The 21,341-nt window shown below is 38.1% G+C and overlaps 3 protein-coding genes and 1 pseudogene across 4 annotated transcripts; 3 read left to right on the forward strand and 1 right to left on the reverse strand.

Moving 5' to 3' along the window:
- The first annotated feature begins 948 nt into the window (after nucleotides 1-948).
- On the forward strand, nucleotides 949-3,632 carry LOC148174081 (secernin-3). The gene is made up of 7 exons (XM_088035839.1): nucleotides 949-1,102; nucleotides 1,171-1,320; nucleotides 1,367-1,560; nucleotides 2,155-2,354; nucleotides 2,403-2,509; nucleotides 2,562-2,759; nucleotides 2,808-3,632. Exons 2-7 carry the CDS (start codon nucleotides 1,171-1,173, stop codon nucleotides 3,144-3,146), a joined length of 1,188 nt encoding a protein of 395 aa, XP_087891965.1. The 5' UTR covers nucleotides 949-1,102; the 3' UTR covers nucleotides 3,147-3,632.
- A 2,875-nt stretch (nucleotides 3,633-6,507) lies between these two features.
- LOC148174082 (putative citrate synthase 2, mitochondrial) lies at nucleotides 6,508-8,704 on the forward strand. Its single transcript, XM_088036786.1, has 5 exons — nucleotides 6,508-6,678; nucleotides 6,727-6,924; nucleotides 7,569-7,957; nucleotides 8,004-8,445; nucleotides 8,492-8,704. Exons 1-5 carry the CDS (start codon nucleotides 6,508-6,510, stop codon nucleotides 8,702-8,704), a joined length of 1,413 nt encoding a protein of 470 aa, XP_087892912.1.
- A 241-nt stretch (nucleotides 8,705-8,945) lies between these two features.
- LOC148174083 (putative multidrug resistance-associated protein lethal(2)03659) lies at nucleotides 8,946-13,421 on the forward strand (annotated as a pseudogene).
- LOC148174084 (NAD(P) transhydrogenase, mitochondrial-like) lies at nucleotides 13,405-21,227 on the reverse strand. 2 transcript variants are annotated; one of them, XM_088035433.1, is made up of 9 exons: nucleotides 21,120-21,227; nucleotides 16,777-17,178; nucleotides 16,589-16,729; nucleotides 16,232-16,542; nucleotides 15,606-16,176; nucleotides 15,330-15,556; nucleotides 15,193-15,281; nucleotides 14,947-15,145; nucleotides 13,405-14,896 (listed from the first exon to the last, which is right to left on the reverse strand). In XM_088035433.1, the coding sequence occupies exons 2-9, from the start codon at nucleotides 17,156-17,158 to the stop codon at nucleotides 13,595-13,597; spliced, it is 3,222 nt and encodes a 1,073-aa protein (XP_087891559.1). In that variant the 5' UTR covers nucleotides 17,159-17,178; nucleotides 21,120-21,227; the 3' UTR covers nucleotides 13,405-13,594. The 2 variants fall into 2 exon arrangements, with proteins under 2 accessions (XP_087891559.1, XP_087891558.1); XM_088035432.1 differs by having other exon boundaries at nucleotides 20,987-21,227.
- Nucleotides 21,228-21,341: the final 114 nt, after the last annotated feature.

Genomic DNA, 21,341 nt, shown 5'->3' on the forward strand with positions numbered 1-21,341 from the left:
CAAAGGTGGCTCTGGAATTCCTGTCATGCACTATTTTGCCGCTTTGTGTTCATAGTGAATATAACTATCTTGAAATTCTTTTATAATGTTACTTACGTTAATGACGTTTCAGTTACAATTTTGTGTCCAAGTTTTTCATTTTCTGGTTTTAAACCACAACTAACACAGTTTATTTCTCAAAACTCACTGTACTCCATGTTTGAGGTTAGCTGCAAATGTCAGTTGAAAAATTTGAAACTCACATTTGTAATGAGCGGCAAATTTCTATAACATTTCATAGCCACCCTTGATACTAGAAACATTTATAAACACCTTGTAGAAGTCACAAAGGTGAAAAAATATACAGTACGATTAATTGAATTACATACATATTACGTAGGTAGTTGGCTGTTATTCTGTAACGTGCGTCTTGATATCTGTCATTCTATTTGATGTTTTATCACCAAGTTAAGACAGATGTTTGTAAATTGGCAGTCAACTAAATAAATATTTAATTTCATGTTGTATATAATAAAATGTATTATTATTGCACCTATTGCCTATTCCAAATAAGTTATGAATGTTTGACATGTTTCTAAATGTTTTTTAATCAAATCCCAAAGCCACATTGTTGTAAATTATGAATAAATCCTTCAGATTTCAGTCACGAAATGCTGTGTCATAATTTCTCTTCTTCTTTCTTCAACCACCAAAAAAAGAAGAATTTCACTAAAAGAATGTGATCAATTTCTATTCTTCACAAAATAAACATTTTCAACCGACCAACTTAATAAAACTAAACGTTTCCGCTGTTTTTAATAAAAACCAATTAAATTATTACATCAACGTAAATTCATTCTACATTCAATATGTAATAATGTAAAACGTTTCGTTACGCCACTGGTTTTGAAACGCGAATCAACAACTACTACACATACGTAACTCTGTCTTTCTCTTTCCCTCTTGTAAATGTACTAAGAGAGAGAGAATACAGTGTGGTTCGTTATTGATCTCCATCAAATTTAACACTCTTTCCAGCTCTACCAGCTGACTGGTGGTGAGTCAGTCAATCGCCATTTAAATCTAGATCAGTGACCAATAATTTATTACAACCACGCGAAAAGTAAGTCAACTTCCTAACCACCCTTATAATAATGAAAAAACGTGTTTCACCCAACATGTCTGTCATAGATGCACCACCCCCAGTCGTGTGATACTTTCGTGGTTTTGCCACCCCTCACTCAACACGGTGTAGTTTTTGGCAAAAACTCCGACAGACCTCAAGGAGAAGTTCAAGAGGTTATCTATGTACCAGCTTATGAACCCTCAGGACCAATCAAAGTAAGACCTTAGAGTGTCTTAGAAAGGTCTCATTTCTTCTTTGTAGTGTACTTACATCGAAGTTGAGCCGACAGGAACCACCAAAGCTGTTATTTTAAGTAAGCCGGGATGGATGTGGGGGGCCGAAATGGGGGCTAACGAGTGTGGGGTTGTCGTCGGGAATGAGGCCGTTTGGACTAGTGATAATGAGGGGGAGCATGATCCTTCAGTTAAAAGGCTGCTTGGAATGGATTTGGTTAGGTGAGATGTTAAGGAAATTAATAGTAACCCCACTTTATCAGTTTTTAAGATATTTATTGTATTCGAACAGACAAAAAGAATCGCCAATTTGACAATTCCTTTTGAAATGAATGTCACATTGATTTAAGTATTGCAAACATTGAAATAATTTTTCCCCTGAATTTGAATTTTGAATTAAAAGTTTCCAAATTATGGTGAATTTGTTTTACGTTTTTCTTCTCATTTAACAATTAAATTATTTAACAAGATTATTACAAAATTTATCATATTTATTCCTATTGACTTCGTGGCAAATATTGCTTTTCAAAATTACGATTTATAAAACAAATTATTGGAACTATTGCACTCCACGGTTGATTACAACTTTTTATTTACCCTAAAAACCTAATTAAGGTCATTCTGTGGTATTTCAGTGTTATGTTTATCAATCTTTGGTAACTTTATAAACTAAAACTCAAATTCTTTACGTTACATTTACTTTATTAGCGATTTTTTTAGACAAAAAGAAAGAACTCATGATAGTTTATTCATTATTATTTTCTTTTCATAGAGGAATTTTAAGCCTTTTCTAAATTGGAATTTTTATTTTTTTAGGTTAGGGTTGGAGAGAGGTGCTACCGCCACTGAAACTCTAGAAGTCATCACACAACTGTTAGAAAAATACGGTCAAGGAGGGCCTTGTTCCAACAATGACCCTAATTTTACTTATCACAATTCTTTTCTAATTGCTGATTCTTCAACAGCTTGGGTTCTAGAAACTTCAGGCAAACATTGGGCGGCAGTTCAAGTCACTAGTAAAAAATTACAATCTTTGTTTGTCTTCATATTAATTTTATTTTTAGGTGGTTATAGAAATATATCCAACGTTTTGACCATTACTACTCACATAGATCGAAAGTCTGAAGGTCTAGAAGACTATGCGAAATCTAAAGGTTTATGGGATGGCGAGGTACTTTCTTTTACGTCAATTTGAACAAGAAATAAAATAAAACGTTTTACAGGGCGAGTTTAATTTCTGCTACGCTTTCAGCGGCGAGAAGAAACCTGGCGACGCCCGATATATCGCAGGCGAAAAGCTCCTCTCTAAACACACTAGTTCTAATAATTTCAGAGAAACGGATATGTTTACGATTCTCCGCGATAAGCATTCTGAAATTTGCAGAAGATGCGACGCTCCATTTCCCACTCAAGGCAGCCAGGTGGGGACCTAAACTCATTTAATTTCGTGATGGCAATTTTATTTTCAGGTCTCTACTTTAAGTTCGTCTCGGCCCAGTGTTCATTGGTTTACCGCCACCCCCGACCCTTCCATTTCCGTTTATAAACCATTCATTTTCTCACCAAATGCAATAATATCGAATCACACTAAATGTCCAGAGGACGACAAAACCGCCCCTCACACCCTCTACTCGCTACATTCGGGGGCGGCGAAAAAGGGAAACGATGTGCAGAATTTACTCCGCACGATGGAATCAGATTGCGTTAAAGAACTTGATGCAGTCTTAGCGAATGTCGGGGACGATTTGTCCGAGTTTGACGAATTGCTCAAAGATTGCGTCGAAACCGAAGTGAAATTTTATCGTTAATTCATAGGTTTTTTTATTGAATTTTATGCACATGAAAGTATTTATCGAAGTAGCTTTGATATAGTCGCTTGATTGATGCGCCGACAGGAATGTACCATGTGACTAAAAAGCCTAAAGCCTGTGGAACATTTCTGTGCTCATTTTGTAGCCAAATTATTATTGTGATGTGCTTAGATGTGGCAATTTCAGAGGTTGTGGTCTGTTTGCATGCTTCATCGAGATTTATTTTGTGATATCATTGTGAATTCACAGTTATGTGGACTCGGCTTAGGCATGCATTTACGTAAAAGTCGTAAATGTAAATGCGTCTAGGCCTTTTATTGAAAATTTTATTTATGTAAGTTTTATTTATATTTTTGTTATTAACATTTATACACTTGTATGACAATTGTAACAAGACAGTTTGTTATCCTGACCTATCTACAAGTATGTACTTGACGCATATTGTTTGCACATTCCATAATGGATAATAAAGTGAGCAAGATCAAGAAATTTTTATTTCCCATTTACCTTGTTCTTGTAGATTCATCTGAAAATTGAAATCTCATAATAAATTACAGTCGAACTTCCATAACTCGAAAACTGACGGGAAACTACAATTAGTACTGTAGTGTCCCACTTCAAATTCAAATTTCAAACTCTTCGCGCTACAACGACCGCAGGAATTTTTGCGTTAAGAAGTTGGTGGACTGGGGAGTTCACCGCCGCCACAGCGGAGGAGGCGGGCGACGCCGGAGGCAATGATTCTTGGCGATTCTTGGTACGACTTCGGAACTACCAAGGTGCTGTGTTATCGAGTGCGTTTCGCCAAATTTTTCCAAGTGTTAATTTTAATTCCTATTTTGTTTTAATTTTTCATTTTGTGTTTTGTTCATTGGTAGTTTGTCAAAATCTTGTAAATAATTTTCTTTTTTTTAAAACCCATTGACTTTGACGGGAGTGTAGTGACTCTTTTAGGGCTTCTTGTCGAGGCGCTTGTGTGTTGTCACCTTTTGGTATGTAATAATTTTTGTCATTTGTTGTTTTAAGAAGGAAGTCACTCCGGAATCATGTAAAGTAGTTATTTTCTGTACAATTCTAAAGTAACGCGTTTTTCCGGTGACGTAAGCGTCTGGATTCAACCAGTGTTCGCCCGCCGTCCGATAAGACACGTGCAGAAGCAGTTTAGATTCGTGGAAACCCGATAGTTTTGGGAACTTGAATTTTATTCGATTCAGTTCAAGGAATTTATACTGTTGAGTTCGAAGGATTAAAAATAGAATAGGATTTTAAAGAAATTGTGAAATACATCAAATTAACTGGAAATGTCTTTTTGAATCGCTCTGTCATTCGTGAGCAAAAACGAGTACATTTTTCCTAAAGTCCACGACTTTCTCTTCCATTGTATTTTATTGAAACTGAAACTGAAACTGAAAATTTATATGTTTATGTATTTTCTGTATGTCCCTTGTTTTCTTAGCTGCTCTGTACTTGTCCGAACCCAATTCTCCTTTCTAGATTTTCTTCGCCACAAAGACAAAAGATAGAATATCAGTCACAATCAAGTGGATCATATTTATGTCTGCTGTTTCACGGAACTGAACCAACTTGGCCTGTCTGGCGTAGCCCGGACCAGTAACTTGGGGTGCAATTGCATCTTAATGTTTTATTACGGTCCAACCGCAGAAAGGGGCTGAAGAATTATAAAAACGTCACTCAAATCTTGGATGTCTGGTCTGGTCTGGGCTAGAACAAGCAAGTGGAATCGCGGCTTTTAACACAACAAGTTCTCTCAGCACCATAAAACCACCGACGTCGCATACTACAGACGACAGAAAGTGAGTTCAAAGAGGAATTTTTGGCTCAAAACGCATTTGAACAAATTTGTGCGAGAATTGTCGAAACAGATTTTGTAATAAGCGTAGAATAGAAATGGTACAAATAAGGGCTAACTAGTGAAATAAAAATCAATGGAATATTACAACTGGCATGTTTCTGAACTAAATCGTCGTCTGTGGAGAAATTGAGAAGCAAAATATGAAAATTAACCACAGACTACAAAGTGCAAAGAAAGTGAATTATTATGCGATTAGCAGATGATTTATAATTAAAACGGAAGTTACTAAACATACGGAGAGGAAGAAAAACATGGATTTTGACGAAGAGAGAAAAGATCAAGATTCAATTGAAAGAAATATCCTAGTTAATAAAAATTCAAGGTGTACCTAACTAAATTGAATGAATGGAGAAATGTTCAAAGTATTGAAGAAATATACATGAAAGCAGTAAAAAAATACATTAAAAAGGGACAAGTAGATTGTTGAGAACATGAAAAGAATATGAAGCTCAGAACTGGTTAACAAAATAATGGACAGCTCTGACGACAAGTTAGAACAGAAAGAAGAACACGCTAGGAAACCTGTGACATTGTAGCAAATAAGATTCTGTTTAAGATTTGGACAGAGGCAAAAAGGTTGGCAATGAGTAGAAAGGAGTAAAAGAAGATCGTGGCAGACCGAGAGAAGACTGCGCTTTTTTCTTACACTCGGACGAGGAACAAAATCAAATTGATGTAAATAGTGGCAAATACATCTTAAAAGAGACTTTCTGCATTTTCTTCTTTAGAAGTCTGGGTCTAATGTAAAGTTTTCAATGTTCTTACAATTAATCTAGGCTGTTTGAATTAGCTTCTACATTTTGCCAGGTTTCTGTGTCAGACTAGAAAAGTGTTAGTCACACGTTGGTAATTTTGATTTTGTCATTAGTGTTTGACCTTAAACCTATTAAAAACTATATTATGCACATTGAGAATTGTATCAATATCGTTTAATTGTGGAGCTATAAATGATCGGTTTTACCGCATTCATGTTGTAGCAGTCTTATTAAGAGCTTATTAAGGAATGAAAGTTTCAACATTAAAAGACAGCAAAACGAAATCAAACTAATGATGAAAGAACCTTGTCACAAAATTTAGCAACATACAAGAGAAATAACGTCTAAAACCTTTAAATTCACAAAACTTTGCATTCAAAGTTCTTTACTGACATTAGCTATGACAATTTGGATTTGCCATTTGAAATTTGAGTAACGATCTACGTCATGATCTCTGATTGGTTCCATCCTGACGAGAGAGACAATACTGCATAAGCGTATCAGCAATAGGAATCAGTGCAATAGGTAGAGACGGAAATAAAAATTCTTGTTGCACATATTTTGTGTAACGTATGTCCAAATTTCCATATGGTAACCGGATCTATTATTTTCCAAATCTCTGGATTGAATCAACTTCACATAGGCAGAAACAAATATCAAGTAAGTTGTGATTTTCAAACGTCAAAAAATTTATAATTTTTTTTTCCGTCGAAGGAACTAATCTTTAAAAATGTTGTTTAAATTACAAATAAACTCGCGAAATGTGCTCGCCTTCTCAAAACGAGCTGCGAGTGGGCTCAAGGAAGCGTTAGCAAGTAAAATTCCGAAAGAACAAGAAAAAGTTAAAGCTTTCCGCAAGTCCAGTGGTGCTAAAAAGGTGGGAGAAGTAACAGTCAACATGGTGAGTGCGTTCCTGTAAAATTTCAATCCTCTTAATAAAGTTCGATAGATGTACGGAGGGATGAGAGGGATTAAAGGTTTAATTTGCGAAACTTCCCATTTGGATCCAGAGGAAGGAATTAGGTTTCGGGGTTACAGTATCCCGGAGTGCCAGGAAAAACTTCCAAAAGCAGAGTGTGGGGAGCAACCGCTTCCCGAAGGATTATTTTGGTTACTGCTCACGGGAGATATCCCCACTGATGAGCAGGTCAGTTTTTATATAGGGTGAAATAAAAAGGTGTAGCAACTTTACTTTTTTTTTAATAAGCTTGGCATCTCACGTCTTTTTTAAAGCGAATTCTTATAATTAGCCAAATAAAGTCGATAGCAAAGCATCCATAGAATAAGAATTATAAAAACGAATTGAAACAGTAGTTTTTTTTATAATTCGCAGCGCCGCAAAATTAACGCAAGATCTGAATTTGCCACATTTGAGTTAAATCAGTTAGTGCAACCAAGCCCGGATTAAGAAAATTTGAGGCCCGGGGCTAAATTGTAAAAGAGGACCCATCGATAAAATTATGCAAAGAAAGCCTTACGTAGATTTGTATTTTTTTCAATTTTTATAGCAATTTTTACGTGGCAAGGGGCCCCTGGGAAAGTGGGGCTCGGTGCAACAGCACCCTTAGTCCGGACTTGAGTGCAACTATTAGTTCTGAAAGAATTGCAGAATGCTGTTGCATCACTTTAATTTGTATTTTCTTATTGTCTTATAAATGTTAAGTTGGTGGGAATTGTCAATAATATTTTAAAACCATTTTAAAAAAGAAAAGTCGATTTTGCGTTAATTTTGTGGGTAGTGTATAATGGGCAAAAATATTGCGCAAAATTTTTGCAAACCGAGTTTTTTAGGTCAAAGGGTTGTCGGAAGAATGGGCCCAGCGAGCAGTACTTCCTCCACACGTCTGCAAATTTCTAAAGGATGTGCCAAAACATGTCCATCCAATGTCCCAATTTGCAGCAGCATGCACAATCTTGAACACTGAAAGTGCGTTCGTTAAAGCTTACAACAGTGGAGTAAAAAAGACTAAATACTGGGAGTACGTCTACGAAGATTCCATGAATTTAATAGGAAAATTACCTCCAATTGCTGCTATAATTTACAGAAATACCTTCAAAGGAACCCCTGACGTAGGTTCAATCGATCCGTCAAAAGACTGGACATGGAATTTTTGTAAAATGTTGGGTTTTGACAACGACGATTTCACTGAATTGATGCGAATGTACCTAACAATTCACAGGTGAGCCCCCTTCAACATGTACGTCTGTTTTTAAAAAGAATTTTAGTGACCACGAGGGTGGTAACGTCTCTGCTCATACAACTCACCTTGTGGCTTCTGCTCTAAGCGATCCGTTCATTGCATTTTCCGCTGGGATGAACGGTCTTGCAGGTCCTCTCCATGGACTCGCCAACCAAGAAGTGCTAGTTTGGCTAGTGAAAGTCCAAAAGGAACTAGGCGAAAATCCAACTGAAGAAAAACTGAAAGATTTTGTCTGGAAAACTTTAAAATCGGGACAAGTGGTACCAGGATACGGACACGCAGTACTTAGAAAAACAGATCCCCGGTTTATATGCCAAAGAGAATTTGCTTTGAAACATCTTCCTGATGATCCATTATTTAAAATCGTTTCATTGGTGTTTAAAGTGGTTCCACCAATTTTAAAAGAATTGGGAAAGGTGCAGAATCCGTGGCCGAATGTTGATGCCCATTCTGGTGTACTCCTGCAGGTGAGTTTTGTTTTCTTTTTATACCAGTTACTGAATTTGGTTTTAGTATTATGGCTGCACTGAAATGAATTACTACACCGTTTTGTTCGGAGTTTCTCGAGCTCTGGGAGTTTTAGCATCGGTCATTTGGGACCGAGCTCTAGGTCTTCCTATTGAAAGACCGAAGTCTCTTACCACTGACCTTCTTATGAAACTTGTGGGTGGTGGCGCAGGAGGCGCAGGAGGCACAGGAGGAGCAGGAGGAAAGAAATGCAAGTAAAAGAAACAAAACTGGTGTTTACAAAAATGGAAAAAAAAAATTTTCAAAATTGTCTGTAATATAACTCGATAAAATTTAATAAATTTCTTGTTGTATTGTCTTTGGTTTTATGTCTTAGCTTCCTTCCTTTTTAGGTACAGAAGATTCCGCTGACCTTCAGTTTCAGTTCCTTTTTGATCGTGTTACGGAAAAATTGTCTTTTCATAGCAATGTGACATTTCGCATATTGACATTGTCAAACATGATAGATGAAGACGACAATGTCGAAAAACCACCACACCCGCAAAAAAACGCAAACTGGCTCTCTCTTCTCACATTTTGGTACGCGATTCCAATTTTCCGCCAGGGAAGTCGTAGGGACTTTGATGAAAACGATCTGACCAAACCTTTAGATGAACACAAGTCGACAATACTAGGCGAAATGTTGGCGATCCGCTGGAGTGCAGAAGTGCGGAAGTCCGCCGAAAAGAAAACTTTACCTTATTTAACAAATGTGTTATTTAACATGTTTTCAAAAGAAATATTCCTTCAGGGATTTTATCTTTTTGTCATGGAAGTCCCAATTCGACTGCTACAACCGCTTTTCTTAGGTCTGTTAGTTAGATATTTCACTTCGGAGAATCAAAACAGTAACGAGCCGTGAGTTTAAAAGAGTTTTTATCCAAAAGGTGAGTGTGAGTTTTAGGACTACGGAGCCAACTTACCTGATGCGACTTCTTCAATACTGGAAAAAGCAAAGTCCAGTTCAGTTGGAAGAAGCTTTGGTGTTTGCTTCTGGAGTACTCTTCTGTAGTGTAATGAACGTGGTAGTAATCCATCCTTGCATGATGGCCATTATGCACTTGGGAATGAAGATGCGGATCGCATGTTGTTCTCTTATTTACCGCAAAACTCTTCGTTTGGATCTTGTGACTTTAACAGGACCCACAGTTGGCACCGTGGTGAATTTGATAGCGAATGATGTCAGTCGTTTCGACTTGGCAGTACTGTATTTGCACTATATTTGGATTGCTCCCTGTCAACTATTAATATCACTGCTATTAATGTACAAAGTAGCAGGACTTTGCGCCGTGTGGGGCACTTCTGCAATTTTAGTCTTCATTCCTTTACAAGGTGTTTTTATCCTACCACTGTACGAAATGTTTGACTTTTATTTATTGCAGCGTGGTTTGGAAATCGCACTTCAAGATTTCGGCTTGCAACAGCATACAAAACCGATGACAGAATCCGAAAAATGAACGAAATAATCCAAGCGATGCAAGTTATCAAGATGTATACTTGGGAACACGCGTTTGCTCAGAAAATTCACGAACTCCGAAAGTAAAATTTCTGATTTCCTTCACTTTTTTCTAAATCGTTCTTTTTAATGTAGAGAAGAACTGCAAGTTATAAAAGCAACATCTTATATCCGCGGAACGATCATGTCCTTCATCATGTTCACTTCCAGACTAGCCATCTTTTTTACAGTGTTAGCACTCGTCCTAACAGGACGTACAGTCACTGCTGAGAAAATCTTCATAATCACTTCATTTTACCAAATCCTCCGCCAAACCATGACTCTATTTTTTCCCTACGCCATTGCCCAAATTGCTGAAACCAACGTGGCTATAACACGTATAAAAAACTTTCTTTTGATGCCTGAAACCGATGTTGGGGACCATCAAGTCCTCGATCCTTCTTTCGATCCAAGGAAGCGAAGTTCAGAGAAACCTTCCTTGACACCAAAAGTTGTCCTCAACAACGTTTCTGCATCAATTGATGACAAAGTTTGCTTACAAAACGTCTCTTTGGAATTATCCAGTGGGGAACTCGCGGCAGTCATCGGACAAGTTGGTTCCGGAAAAACTTGTCTTCTTAACGCAATACTGGGAGAGTTGAAACCGACCAATGGAAGTGTTGAAGTCTCCGGAAGGATTTCGTACGCTAGTCAAGAGCCGTGGCTATTTGCCGGATCCGTTCGACAAAATATTCTTTTCGGACGAGACTTCGAAATTCATCGATATCAAGCTGTCGTACGAGCGTGTGCTTTAGAGAGAGATTTTGAGTTGTAGCCTTTTCGAGATGAATCGATAGTTGGAGACAAAGGAGCGTCTTTAAGTGGAGGTCAGAGAGCCAGAATCAACCTTGCGAGAGCTGTGTACAAACGAGCAGATATTTATTTATTAGACGATCCTCTTTCCGCAGTAGATGCCCAAGTGGGGAAACATCTCTTCGATCACTGCTTTACTGAGTTTCTTTCTGAAAAGATTGTGATACTTGTAACACACCAATTGCAGTACTTAAGGAAGGTGAATAAAGTCGTACTGATGCACCATGGAAAAATTGAAGCGCAAGGAACATACAAGTTTTTAGAAAGCGCAGAGTTGGATTTCTCTGAATTTTTACGGAATCAACTTTCGGTGGATGCAGATATGATAGAACAGCCGTCTAGTACGAGCATAGTACGGAACATTATAAAAGATCTTCAAATGAAGCAATCTTTGCGCCGTATTGTCATAGATAAGGATAAGAAACCAGTTGGTACAGCACCAGTGCTTCTTCATTTTAACATTTCGGCGTTTTAGTACAAACCGCCAAAAGTCGTAGAAACCAGAACTGAAGGCTCTGTCGAATGCATGATCTATAAAGAATACGCGAGAGCTGGAGGCAGTTGCTGCACTATCTTGACAGTATTTCTACTTTTTATCGGAGCACAACTGTTAGTTAGTGGAGGAGATTTTTTTCTCGCGCAGTGGTAACCTCTTAATCTAGAATCCACCCCACTGAAAACATTTTAGGGTGGACATGGAAGAACAACGCTCTTTACATCTGAACGGTTCTTCACACATCCTTCTACAACATGTGAGCACAGAACATTCCATCCTAATTTATTCCTTTTTAATACTAGCGACGGTAGTCGTGGCCTTGGTACGATCCTTATTTTTCTTCAATGTTTGCTCTAGAGCCTCCATCACGTAAGTTTAATTATAGAAACGACTCAAAATAATCCTCTTCTAGTTTACACGATCGAAGTTTTCAAAGCATGATGACCGCGTCAATGCAGTTCTTCAATACTAATCCCTCCGGACGAATTCTAAATCGATTCTCGAACGATTTAGGATCTGTAGATGAGGTGTTACCCAACGCCATGATCGATTGTTTTCAAATTATACTAAACATGTTAGGAGTTGCCGCAATTGTTATTACCGTGAACTATTTTCTAGTCGTTCCAACAGTTCTGGTGTGTATTATATTTTTTTTATTGAGGTCTTACTATCTGAAGACCAGTAGAAGCGTAAAACGTCTTGAAGGAATAAGTAAGTGGTGCTATTCTCAAGAAGTGGTTTTACTACAAAATTGTAGGTAGAAGCCCAGTTTTTGCGCATATAAATGCGACTATCCAAGGGTTGGCAACTATTCGTTCCAATGGTGCAGAAATGATATTAACGCAAGAGTTTGGTGCACTCCAAGACGATAATTCCAGCGCGTGGTTCATGTTCATGGCAACATCAAGAGCTTTCGGTCTGTGGTTAGACCTCATCTGTGTTGTCTACGTTGCTACCATCACGTACAGTTTTCTCATCACTGGTTTGTCTGAGTCTTAATAGTCACCATCTTACATTAAATTGCAGCTAATTCTGGAAGCAACGTCGGTTTAGCAATAACCACCTCCATTGGTTTAACAGGTTTGTTCCAATGGGGTTTAAAACAATCAGCGGAACTAGAAAACCAAATGACTTGTGTGGAAAGACTTCTAGAATACACGAGAATTGAGCAAGAGCCTGATTTGGATTCGGTAAGTCAGTGGATGTTGGCCGTAGAGAAAAATCTGATTTTAGAAAAATAAAAGAAAACCACCTCTTGATTGGCCTTTCGAGGGTACAATCCAATTTGAGAATTTATACATGAGGTACAAACCACAAGACCCACCAGTTCTTAAATCATTAAATTTGATTATACACCCACAAGAAAAAGTATAGTTTGAAACTCTTCAGTGACTAACTTTCCCATAGATCGGAATTGTAGGACGAACCGGTGCCGGGAAGTCTTCACTAATTGGAGCTTTATTCAGACTCGCTTATTACGACGGGTCTGTGGTAATCGATGGAATTGACACCAAAGACATTTGTTTGCATGATTTGAGGAGAAAAATCTCGATTATTCCCCAAGAACCAATTCTTTTTTCTGGAAGTCTACGATATAACATGGATCCGTTTAACAATTATGACGACAATACAGTGCTTAGAGCACTGCTAGATGTTGAAACCAGAGGCGCTGTGGAAGAAGGAGTTGGTTTGTATTCTCCTTGGTAAATGAAAAAATCTAGTGTTTGTACTTAGAGTGTCTTCACCAGCACGTATCAGAAGGAGGCGTTAACATCAGCGTTGGTGAGCGCCAGATGATTTGTCTTGCTCGTGCGGTTTTGCGCAACAACAGGATATTAGTTTTGGACGAAGCGACAGCAAACGTTGATCCTCAAACTGATAGATTTATTCAAACGACAATAAGACAGAAGTTTGCACATTGTACTGTTTTGACCATAGCTCATCGTCTTCACACCATCATGGACTCAGACAGGGTTTTGGTCATGGATGCCGGACAAGTTGTTGAGTTTGATCACCCATATGTCCTTCTTCGGAAACAAATGGGATTTTTGACCAACATGGTGGACAAAACCGGAAAAGCTATGGCCAACAACCTCAAAGAAATAGCCAAAATGGTAAAATATTACAATTAGTTTATTATTCTTAATATGTACATTTTTTAGAATTACGAACTAAAACACGGACAATCGTGAAATTGGACAATTGTATTTAAGTTTTTAAAAATAAAATAGGACTGTTCACTTAACCTAATTTGTAAAAATTGTAATTAAAAAATCAAGCGCGTAAATTCCGTTAATTTTTCTCATTATTTCTGAGCGGCTCGAACTTTCGTCAGCAGTTCTTCGCAAGTCTTCTTGGCGTCACCCAGCAACATCGAAGTGTTAGCCTTATAGAAAACGGGGTTGTCAACCGCTGCATAACCAACTCCCAACGACCTCTTCATAACAATAACATGTTCTGATTTCCACACGTTCAAAACAGGCATTCCCGCGATGGGAGAGTTGGGGTCATCAACAGCAGCACTGTTAACAGTATCGTTGGCTCCTATAACCAAAACCAAGTCGGTTTCTGGGAAGTCGTCGTTGATTTCCTCCATTTCGAGGACGTCGTCGTAGGGAACGCCGGCTTCAGCAAGAAGGACGTTGAGTTGACCAGGCATACGACCAGCGACTGGATGTATAGCAAATCTGACGTTTTTTCCTTGACTCTTGAGGAGATTAACCATTTCTGCGATTGGGTACTGCGCTTTGGCAACGCATAGGCCATATCCCGGGACAATGATAATATTCCTAGCGTTGCTGATGGCGTCCACCGCTCCATCAGAGTTTATTTCCGTGTGCGTACCGGTAATTTCCATGGGTTTCCCCGTGCCCGTACTGGAAGTACCATAACCGCCCAAAATCACATTGGGGAGAGATCTGTTCATAGCTTTGCACATGATGTAGGACAAAATAGCTCCAGATGATCCAATCAAAGCTCCCACTATCGTCATCAAGTTGTTATTTAACATGAAACCTTCAGCGCAAAGAGCCCATCCAGAGTAACTGTTGAGGACTGTAATAACAACCGGCATATCGGCACCTCCGATGGCCGCAGTTAATGTAACACCCATCGCGGTTGACAAAGCTGCCGTAGTACCCAAAGCACCCAATCCGCCCATCATTGTAGGATCGTGGAAGAGGTACGCACCCGCTCCTATATTACCCAGCAAAAGGGCGGAGTTAAGGGCGTGTCTTCCAGGCAAAAGGAGAGGATTCGATTTGAGAACTCCTTGCAACTTTCCGTATGCTATTAAAGATCCACTGAAAGTAACTCCTCCGATGTAAGTCCCCAAAAACAAAGCTGTTTTGACCACGTTGGCGGCAGGATCAGTGGCGAAATTGGGGAAGTCATGGATAAAAGTCGCCGTACATGTGAGCACAGCCGCCAATCCAACCAAACTGTGAAAACCAGCGACAAGTTGAGGCAGATCCGTGATTTGGATCCTTTTTGCAATAATAGTACCGAGACCGCCTCCCGCGATTACGCAAGCTGCCATCTGAGCGAGGATTTCGGCGTTGGGGGCCATTTGACCAAGGGTGGCGGCAATACCGGTGGAGACACCAATCTGTAGATAACAGAGTTAGAATAGTTCAATGCGGTGATGTACAACAGTACCATTCCAATATTGTTGCCCAATCGCGACGTCTTTTGGGAGCTCAAACCGGCCAAGGCGCCCACGCAAAGTAACGACGACGCAAGATAAGCGGCTTGGTGAATTTCAGGTAAATTTTGAAGAGCGGCCCAGCCATACGCGCCAAGAAACGCGGCGGCTGGAATAGCATAGAGACTGTTATACTCTGGAGGATCTTCAGGTCTAAAATCAGATTGATATGAAAATGAAGTTGGAAGTTTCGTTTGTACCTTTTGAACATATCCAACATGCGTTTAGTGACGACGAAACCGCCGAACACGTTAATGAACGAGACAAATGCCGCTGCAGCAGCTAAAGCCTGCAATAAAACCGTTAAATAACATCTTAAGGTAATGAAAATGCGTACCTCTATGGAATTAGTGGGGTAGTACCCGCCTCCCATGAGAAGCAAGCCCCCAACTGCTGTAATACCTGAAATAGCATTAGTTACCGACATTAGAGGAGAATGTAAAGCAGGAGTTACTCCCCATACAGTATGATATCCAACAATGCCAGATAACCCAAAAGTGGTTAACATGGAGGTAAATGCTGGATTGGGCGACAAGACTCCCAGTCCCAATATCGATCCAATACCTGAAAAACAGGATTAATTTCTTCTTTTACTTTATTTAAATCGACGTACCAGCAGTACACATGAGCGAATCCTTAACAGTCGCCATTAAAGGACTATCTACTGTGGCTTCTACAACTTTTATTTCGGCTTTTTGGACCGGGGCTGGCGCAGGTGGTCCCACCGGTGCCGGTGGAGGCCACATCAATTTCCCCTTATCCAGAACGATACTTCCACGAATCACTTCATCGGATAAATTGATATTAAAGTGGTTCTTCTCCCCCATCGATAGTAAAAATTTGGAGACATTATTAGCGTACAAAGTTGAACTTTGGGTTGGTAGACGACTAGATAAATCAGTTAAACCAATGTGGGTAACGTCATTCAAAGCATATATTTCTCCAGGTTTGGTTGTTTCGACATTTCCACCGGTTTCAGCAGCGAGATCCACAATGACACTCCCAGGTTTCATAGACAGAACGTGATCTTTTAAAATAAGCAGTGGCGCTTTTTTGCCGGGGATTAAAGCGGTAGTGATGATTACATCCACTTCTTTGCACTGCTTGGCGAAGAGCGCGTGTTCCGCTTCGATGAATTCTTTCGACATCTCCTTGCTGTAACCTCCCGCGGAACCTCCCTCTTCCTGGAAACGTTAAAAATTTATCATAATTATAATCCTAGCCTCGAGAGAAACATACTTCAATCTCGATGGTTAGAAACTCGGCCCCCATAGACTCCACTTGTTCTTTGACCACCGATCGAGTATCAAACGCTCGCACGACAGCCCCCATGCTCTTCGCCTGGCCAATGGCGGCAAGTCCAGCTACACCGCCTCCCACAACGAGAATTTTCGCCGGTGGGACTTTTCCAGCCGCAGTGATCTGTCCCGAGAAAAATCTCGGGAAATGATTGGCAGCTTCCACTACCGCCCTGTACCCCGACACGTTGGCCATTGAACTTAATGCATCAAAAACCTGAGCCCTAGAAATACGTGGAATGCAATCCATTGCTGAAATTGTTCCTGTTTTAATTGAAAATTCAAGAGAAATAGTTACCGAAAGCGTTAATCCTCCTTTCTGACAGTTTATCGACTAGACCCTTATTTTGTGCGGGATATAGGAATGATATAAGTGTGCTATTTTCTCTAAAATTGTTTACTTCATTATCTAAAGGCTGCCTAACTTTTAAAATAATATCTGTAATGAAAAAATTAGCTTATGTGGGTCCAAATATGAGTACCAACCAGACTCGAATGCTTTCTGACTGTTGACAATGTTCCCCCCAGATTGTTCATAGTCTTCGTTTCTAAATTTCGCCCCCACGCCTGCACTTTCTTCGATGTTGACTGTAAAACCTTTTTTTGTGAGTATTTGGGCGACTGCAGGAGTCAACGCCACTCGTTTTTCGTTTTTCCATACTTCTTTCGGAATGCCAATTGAAAGTTTATTGTAAGGAATCCCTTCGATAGTCTCAGTTTGCGCAGGTTTGGTGGAGAAGTTCTTCTCTAAAGTACATTTCCTATATCTGGAGCCTTCAGTGTAGAATTTTGAAGTTCGAACAATCTGCTTTTCTGCGCTTAAGAAAGTCTTTCTTGTATGGTAAACACGAAAAAGTCCTCGAGCCATTGTGGTTACTCAGCACATTTCTATAAAAAGAGATATAATTCATTGAGATTTATAATTCTAGATACGTCAAGAGTCGAGTAACATTTTATGTTTCCATTTCTTATCAACACTCGCGAATTCTAATTCAAATATTTATTTAAAAACACTTGAAAGCGAACGTACAGGAAACATGCTTTTATTGAAACATCGAGTTAATAATGTGAGCACAAATAAGAAGTATTTTTTATGAACCGTAAAACACAACTTAACAGAAATTTAGTAGGTCAATATTTAATGGATTAATTCGCATGTTTTCAAACACGCGACGCAGTAAGTTGTCCTCCAACAAATTTTCTATAAAAGGGAACAACTAAGAGAGACAAGTAGGTCCAACTAAAAATGTAATTTGTTTAATTGTTATTTGATGTTTTTAAAATTAGAATTGATGGCTCCTCGCATTAGATATCTCATGTTTACTAAACGCAATGACGTAAATGCTTGAATGGACCAGGTTTATTTCAAATCCTGGGCATACAATTTATTTTACATTTTTATCTAAAGTGTTTAACTTATCTTAGAGAATTGAGCCAGTTTTACGTAATATTGTGTATTATTGTTTATAATTTTCTTCGATTATAAAAATATAACGAGCTACAACAATTTTTGACATATTGGGATTGTGTTTGGATTACACGAACCTAATCCTAGAGAATTATTTTTGGACTCCCAAGATTTAGCGGTGATTATTTTATCTTGCCAAGTTTTTTTAATCTCATTAGCTGAAGACTTATTTCAGAAAATAATCGATCACGAGAACTTACAATACTGCTTTTACTTTCATCGTTTTAAGAGAAAAAAATAGGAACTGGGACAATATACCGGTTTCCACACATTCACTTACATGTAATGAGCCCTACCTATCAGAAGAATAATCTTGACCGATTTACTTACAACACAGAACTGAAGATATTTTTAAAATGTTGGTAAAAATTGATAATAAGAGACGTGTCAAAGGTTGAGCCAGAGTCCAAAATTTAGTTGACAAGCGAAAAGGCGCGGCTAGCTCATTCTTTTAAATTGTTGATGGAATTTTCCTTAATCGCTTATTAAACTGCATTTCCTCTGAATGCAATTATTTGCATGTGAACAATCACGAGAAATTCTCCGCTCGAACAATGACAATTCATTTCACAAGAGAAAATCGCTTTTAAGATAAAATTGCAATTAAAAAGTGTTAACTAAGCCGTAAGTACGCGTCCTTAAGATATGATTTTTGTGGATCCACTAGAAGATACTTATTTGATAAATGACAAGCATCATGTGATGTAGTCGTACGTGGACGAAATAATTAACGGAATATGTAATAACAACTTCCCATAGAGAATAACATCCGAAGAGTACGTCATCATCGCCCACACAGCGCGCCTCTTTTATGGAGCCACAATCACTTGCAATGATTTTGTTTTAAAAGCATCTATAGTGATAGTCGGAATAATCGTAACACTGGCACAGTTTATGTGTTTATTTTATCCTGCTCTGTAACCTTGAATTGTATACGTAAAATGATGTTTCCGTGTTTGTGTTCTCATTCAATATACGTTAGACGGTGGTATTATATTTTGAAAAGAAATCCTTGGGTTCCCTGGTTCATCTAACAATAAGGAAAGCCCAAAAACTTGTTGCTAATCTCTTAAATAATAGCATTCCAAAGCATTATCGTGGATCCTTGTCTATAACGACTTCATTACAGTACAGGTAATACCTGACTTTTGTTGCTCCTTTTACATCTTTAGTTTTAGAGAAAGCAGGTAAAATGTCTTATTTAAACCCAGACGACAGACAGGTTGATTCGCTTGAAATCTTTAAACAGTTTCGTCATTTACCTTCTACCCCTTCAAAAAAGTGCAGACGAGCCACACTAATCTTTCTAAGTTGATAACGATTATCCAATGATTGATACATCCAAATGAATTAATACTCCGTTTCCCAATTATTTTGAACCAAGTTTAGTTATCATAAGCTTCAGTATTACAGTAGGATTATGATATTATTTACAACAAATAAACCAGTAGAGATGCGCCACCTGCTCTCGTCAAACTTCCTTGGTTTTGACTGTGTGAATTTCAGTATCCACGAGTGTATTTAAATTGAGTCACAATACCACTGACCTTCACTAATTAGTTGCTCATAAAGTTTAAATGCATAATCATTATTTCGACGAACGATATAATTTGTGAGGTATTTACTTTTGTTTCGTCTTTGTTCCGTTTTAAAAACTTGTTTTGAAATATTTTTTACCATCAAAGGTTTATTGGAGTGTCTAATTGGATATAATTATAGTGGCAATTGCTACTAATACTCAAACAATGTCGTAGTCATAATTAAATAATAATAAATTGTTGGTGCTACTGTATAAAACGAATAATACATATTTTGGTACAATAACTAAAATACACTTTTAATTTTGGGAGAATGCCATCTAGAGTAAGTTTAATTGTGGATTTGTTCGATTCAACATTTGACACTTAACTTATCTAAGATTTTATCAGTAGAATTTAGAGTTTATGATGCATATACCAAGGTTAATAATTTTCACGGTTTTTTGACATGGAAACAAAAATAGGTAGGTATATATTTGCAACACAAAACACTTATTTTTAGATCAAGTATGCTCAATAGTGTAAGTTTAGGTAAATTAAAAATTCTCGGTAGCGACATTATTCAATTACACCCTTTATGATCATTTTTTGTTGTTATTAAATAGTTTCCACATTTTATAATTACTTTATTTTGACATGCTTCTGACAATATAAAAATTTCTCTCTCAACTGTGAGATAATTTTGAAGGTATTCATTTTGACCTATTTTCAAATTGTCAATCTCATACTCCGATAAACGATTTGGAAAATCCATTGTTGCTCGAAACGCGGTAGTAAGTATATTACATACTCGTACAATCAATGTGAAATTATTTAGTCTTATTAATGACAATATATGTAAATAACTAAAATAGATAAACTTACACCGGTTTATACAAAACCAAAATAGACTACGAGTTTAATTTATATTCTCTTCCTAAAATTATTTTTGTCCAGAGCGCAAAAGAAAGAAGTTTTGGATCATCACAGGACAGTTTTTTTGGACGAAAATTATCTCACTTCTTATTTAAAACTAACAGAACCGAATAAGATCAAGAAATTAGAAGAATCTCGCTATAAACGAACTCTACTGTATACTATTTGACAAAATAACGGTTATATCGAAGAAAGCTCTTCGAATTTGAATGGTCGCGAATCTCATTTTCTCGTCCGGACTCTTTTATTGCTGACCATAACTCTAACTTTTTGCTTTTCTTTCATCTTTCGCCAGACCCGTCGTAAAATCCCTTCCTTTCAAAATCATAGAGGGTTTATGACCGATTTATGAGAAGATCCTCTTTACCTGCATCAATGACCTTTCTAGGTTTCGGCAGAACTTGTCTGCATAAATTTGACCATGGGAGGAAAGTCCGACCAAATCAATCTAAAGCACTCCCATAAAAAGTGGTTATATAAATTCTTGTTTGGGTGATGGGTTCAAACACCTCCTAATTTGTTTTCCAGTCATATCATGAATAAAATAAAATCGTGCGAATGTTTTACTGTAATTTATTCACGTGAAGACACTAGACAAAACGTGAAAAAAGACTTATCGACCTAAATACTTGTCTGCATAACAATTTTAGAAATACGACCAACCACTTTCTGTGGTACTTGCAACGCTATAATTAACTGAAATTATGAAAGACGAAGCACCGGGCGAATTACCTACGGCATGAAAATGGCTAAAAGCACTATAAAAGGTACTCACCAAATTAATTAAACTAAAATTTATAATTTAGTTTCCTGTTTGGAAATCTGAGTAAACTGTCGCCACGCGAAACCCCAGAACCGGAAACCAAGACTTATCGAAAGCACAGACACAGTTTTATCAGAAGACTCACTGAAAGCTCCTCCACATGAAAAACGGTGTCGCCGGTTTAATTCCCAGTTGCGGCGTTTACACCGTTCCAGTCACGTAGGAAATTTCTCCCCTCTTCAAATGGGCGTACCCTCCAACTCAACTGTAAAATTCTCTATCAACCAATAGAAATCGGACACAACTTTCTAAAAAACCATCTCGTTTTCATTTGTTACCACTTCAGCAACAAACAAGTGAAGATCGA

Source organism: Gnatocerus cornutus, chromosome 5 (assembly GCF_029298725.1).
Source record: "Gnatocerus cornutus isolate USDA-ARS CGAHR chromosome 5, icGnaCorn1.1, whole genome shotgun sequence".
NCBI classification, from domain to species: Eukaryota; Metazoa; Arthropoda; class Insecta; order Coleoptera; family Tenebrionidae; genus Gnatocerus; species Gnatocerus cornutus.

Excerpts from the sequence above, each read along its gene's own strand:
- LOC148174081 (XM_088035839.1), top strand. The coding sequence starts at position 1,171 with ATGCACCACCCCCAGTCGTGTGATACTTTCGTGGTTTTGCCACCCCTC. Across the intron at positions 1,561-2,154 it reads CTTGGAATGGATTTGGTTAG|GTTAGGGTTGGAGAGAGGTG; the intron begins GTGAGATGTTAA and ends TTATTTTTTTAG. Across the intron at positions 2,760-2,807 it reads TTCCCACTCAAGGCAGCCAG|GTCTCTACTTTAAGTTCGTC; the intron begins GTGGGGACCTAA and ends TTTTATTTTCAG.
- LOC148174082 (XM_088036786.1), top strand. The coding sequence starts at position 6,508 with ATGTTGTTTAAATTACAAATAAACTCGCGAAATGTGCTCGCCTTCTCA. Across the intron at positions 6,925-7,568 it reads ATATCCCCACTGATGAGCAG|GTCAAAGGGTTGTCGGAAGA; the intron begins GTCAGTTTTTAT and ends CGAGTTTTTTAG. Across the intron at positions 8,446-8,491 it reads ATTCTGGTGTACTCCTGCAG|TATTATGGCTGCACTGAAAT; the intron begins GTGAGTTTTGTT and ends ATTTGGTTTTAG.
- LOC148174084 (XM_088035433.1), bottom strand. The coding sequence starts at position 17,158 with ATGGCTCGAGGACTTTTTCGTGTTTACCATACAAGAAAGACTTTCTTA. Across the intron at positions 16,177-16,231 it reads TTCTAACCATCGAGATTGAA|GAAGAGGGAGGTTCCGCGGG; the intron begins GTATGTTTCTCT and ends TAACGTTTCCAG. Across the intron at positions 14,897-14,946 it reads TGGGCAACAATATTGGAATG|ATTGGTGTCTCCACCGGTAT; the intron begins GTACTGTTGTAC and ends TGTTATCTACAG.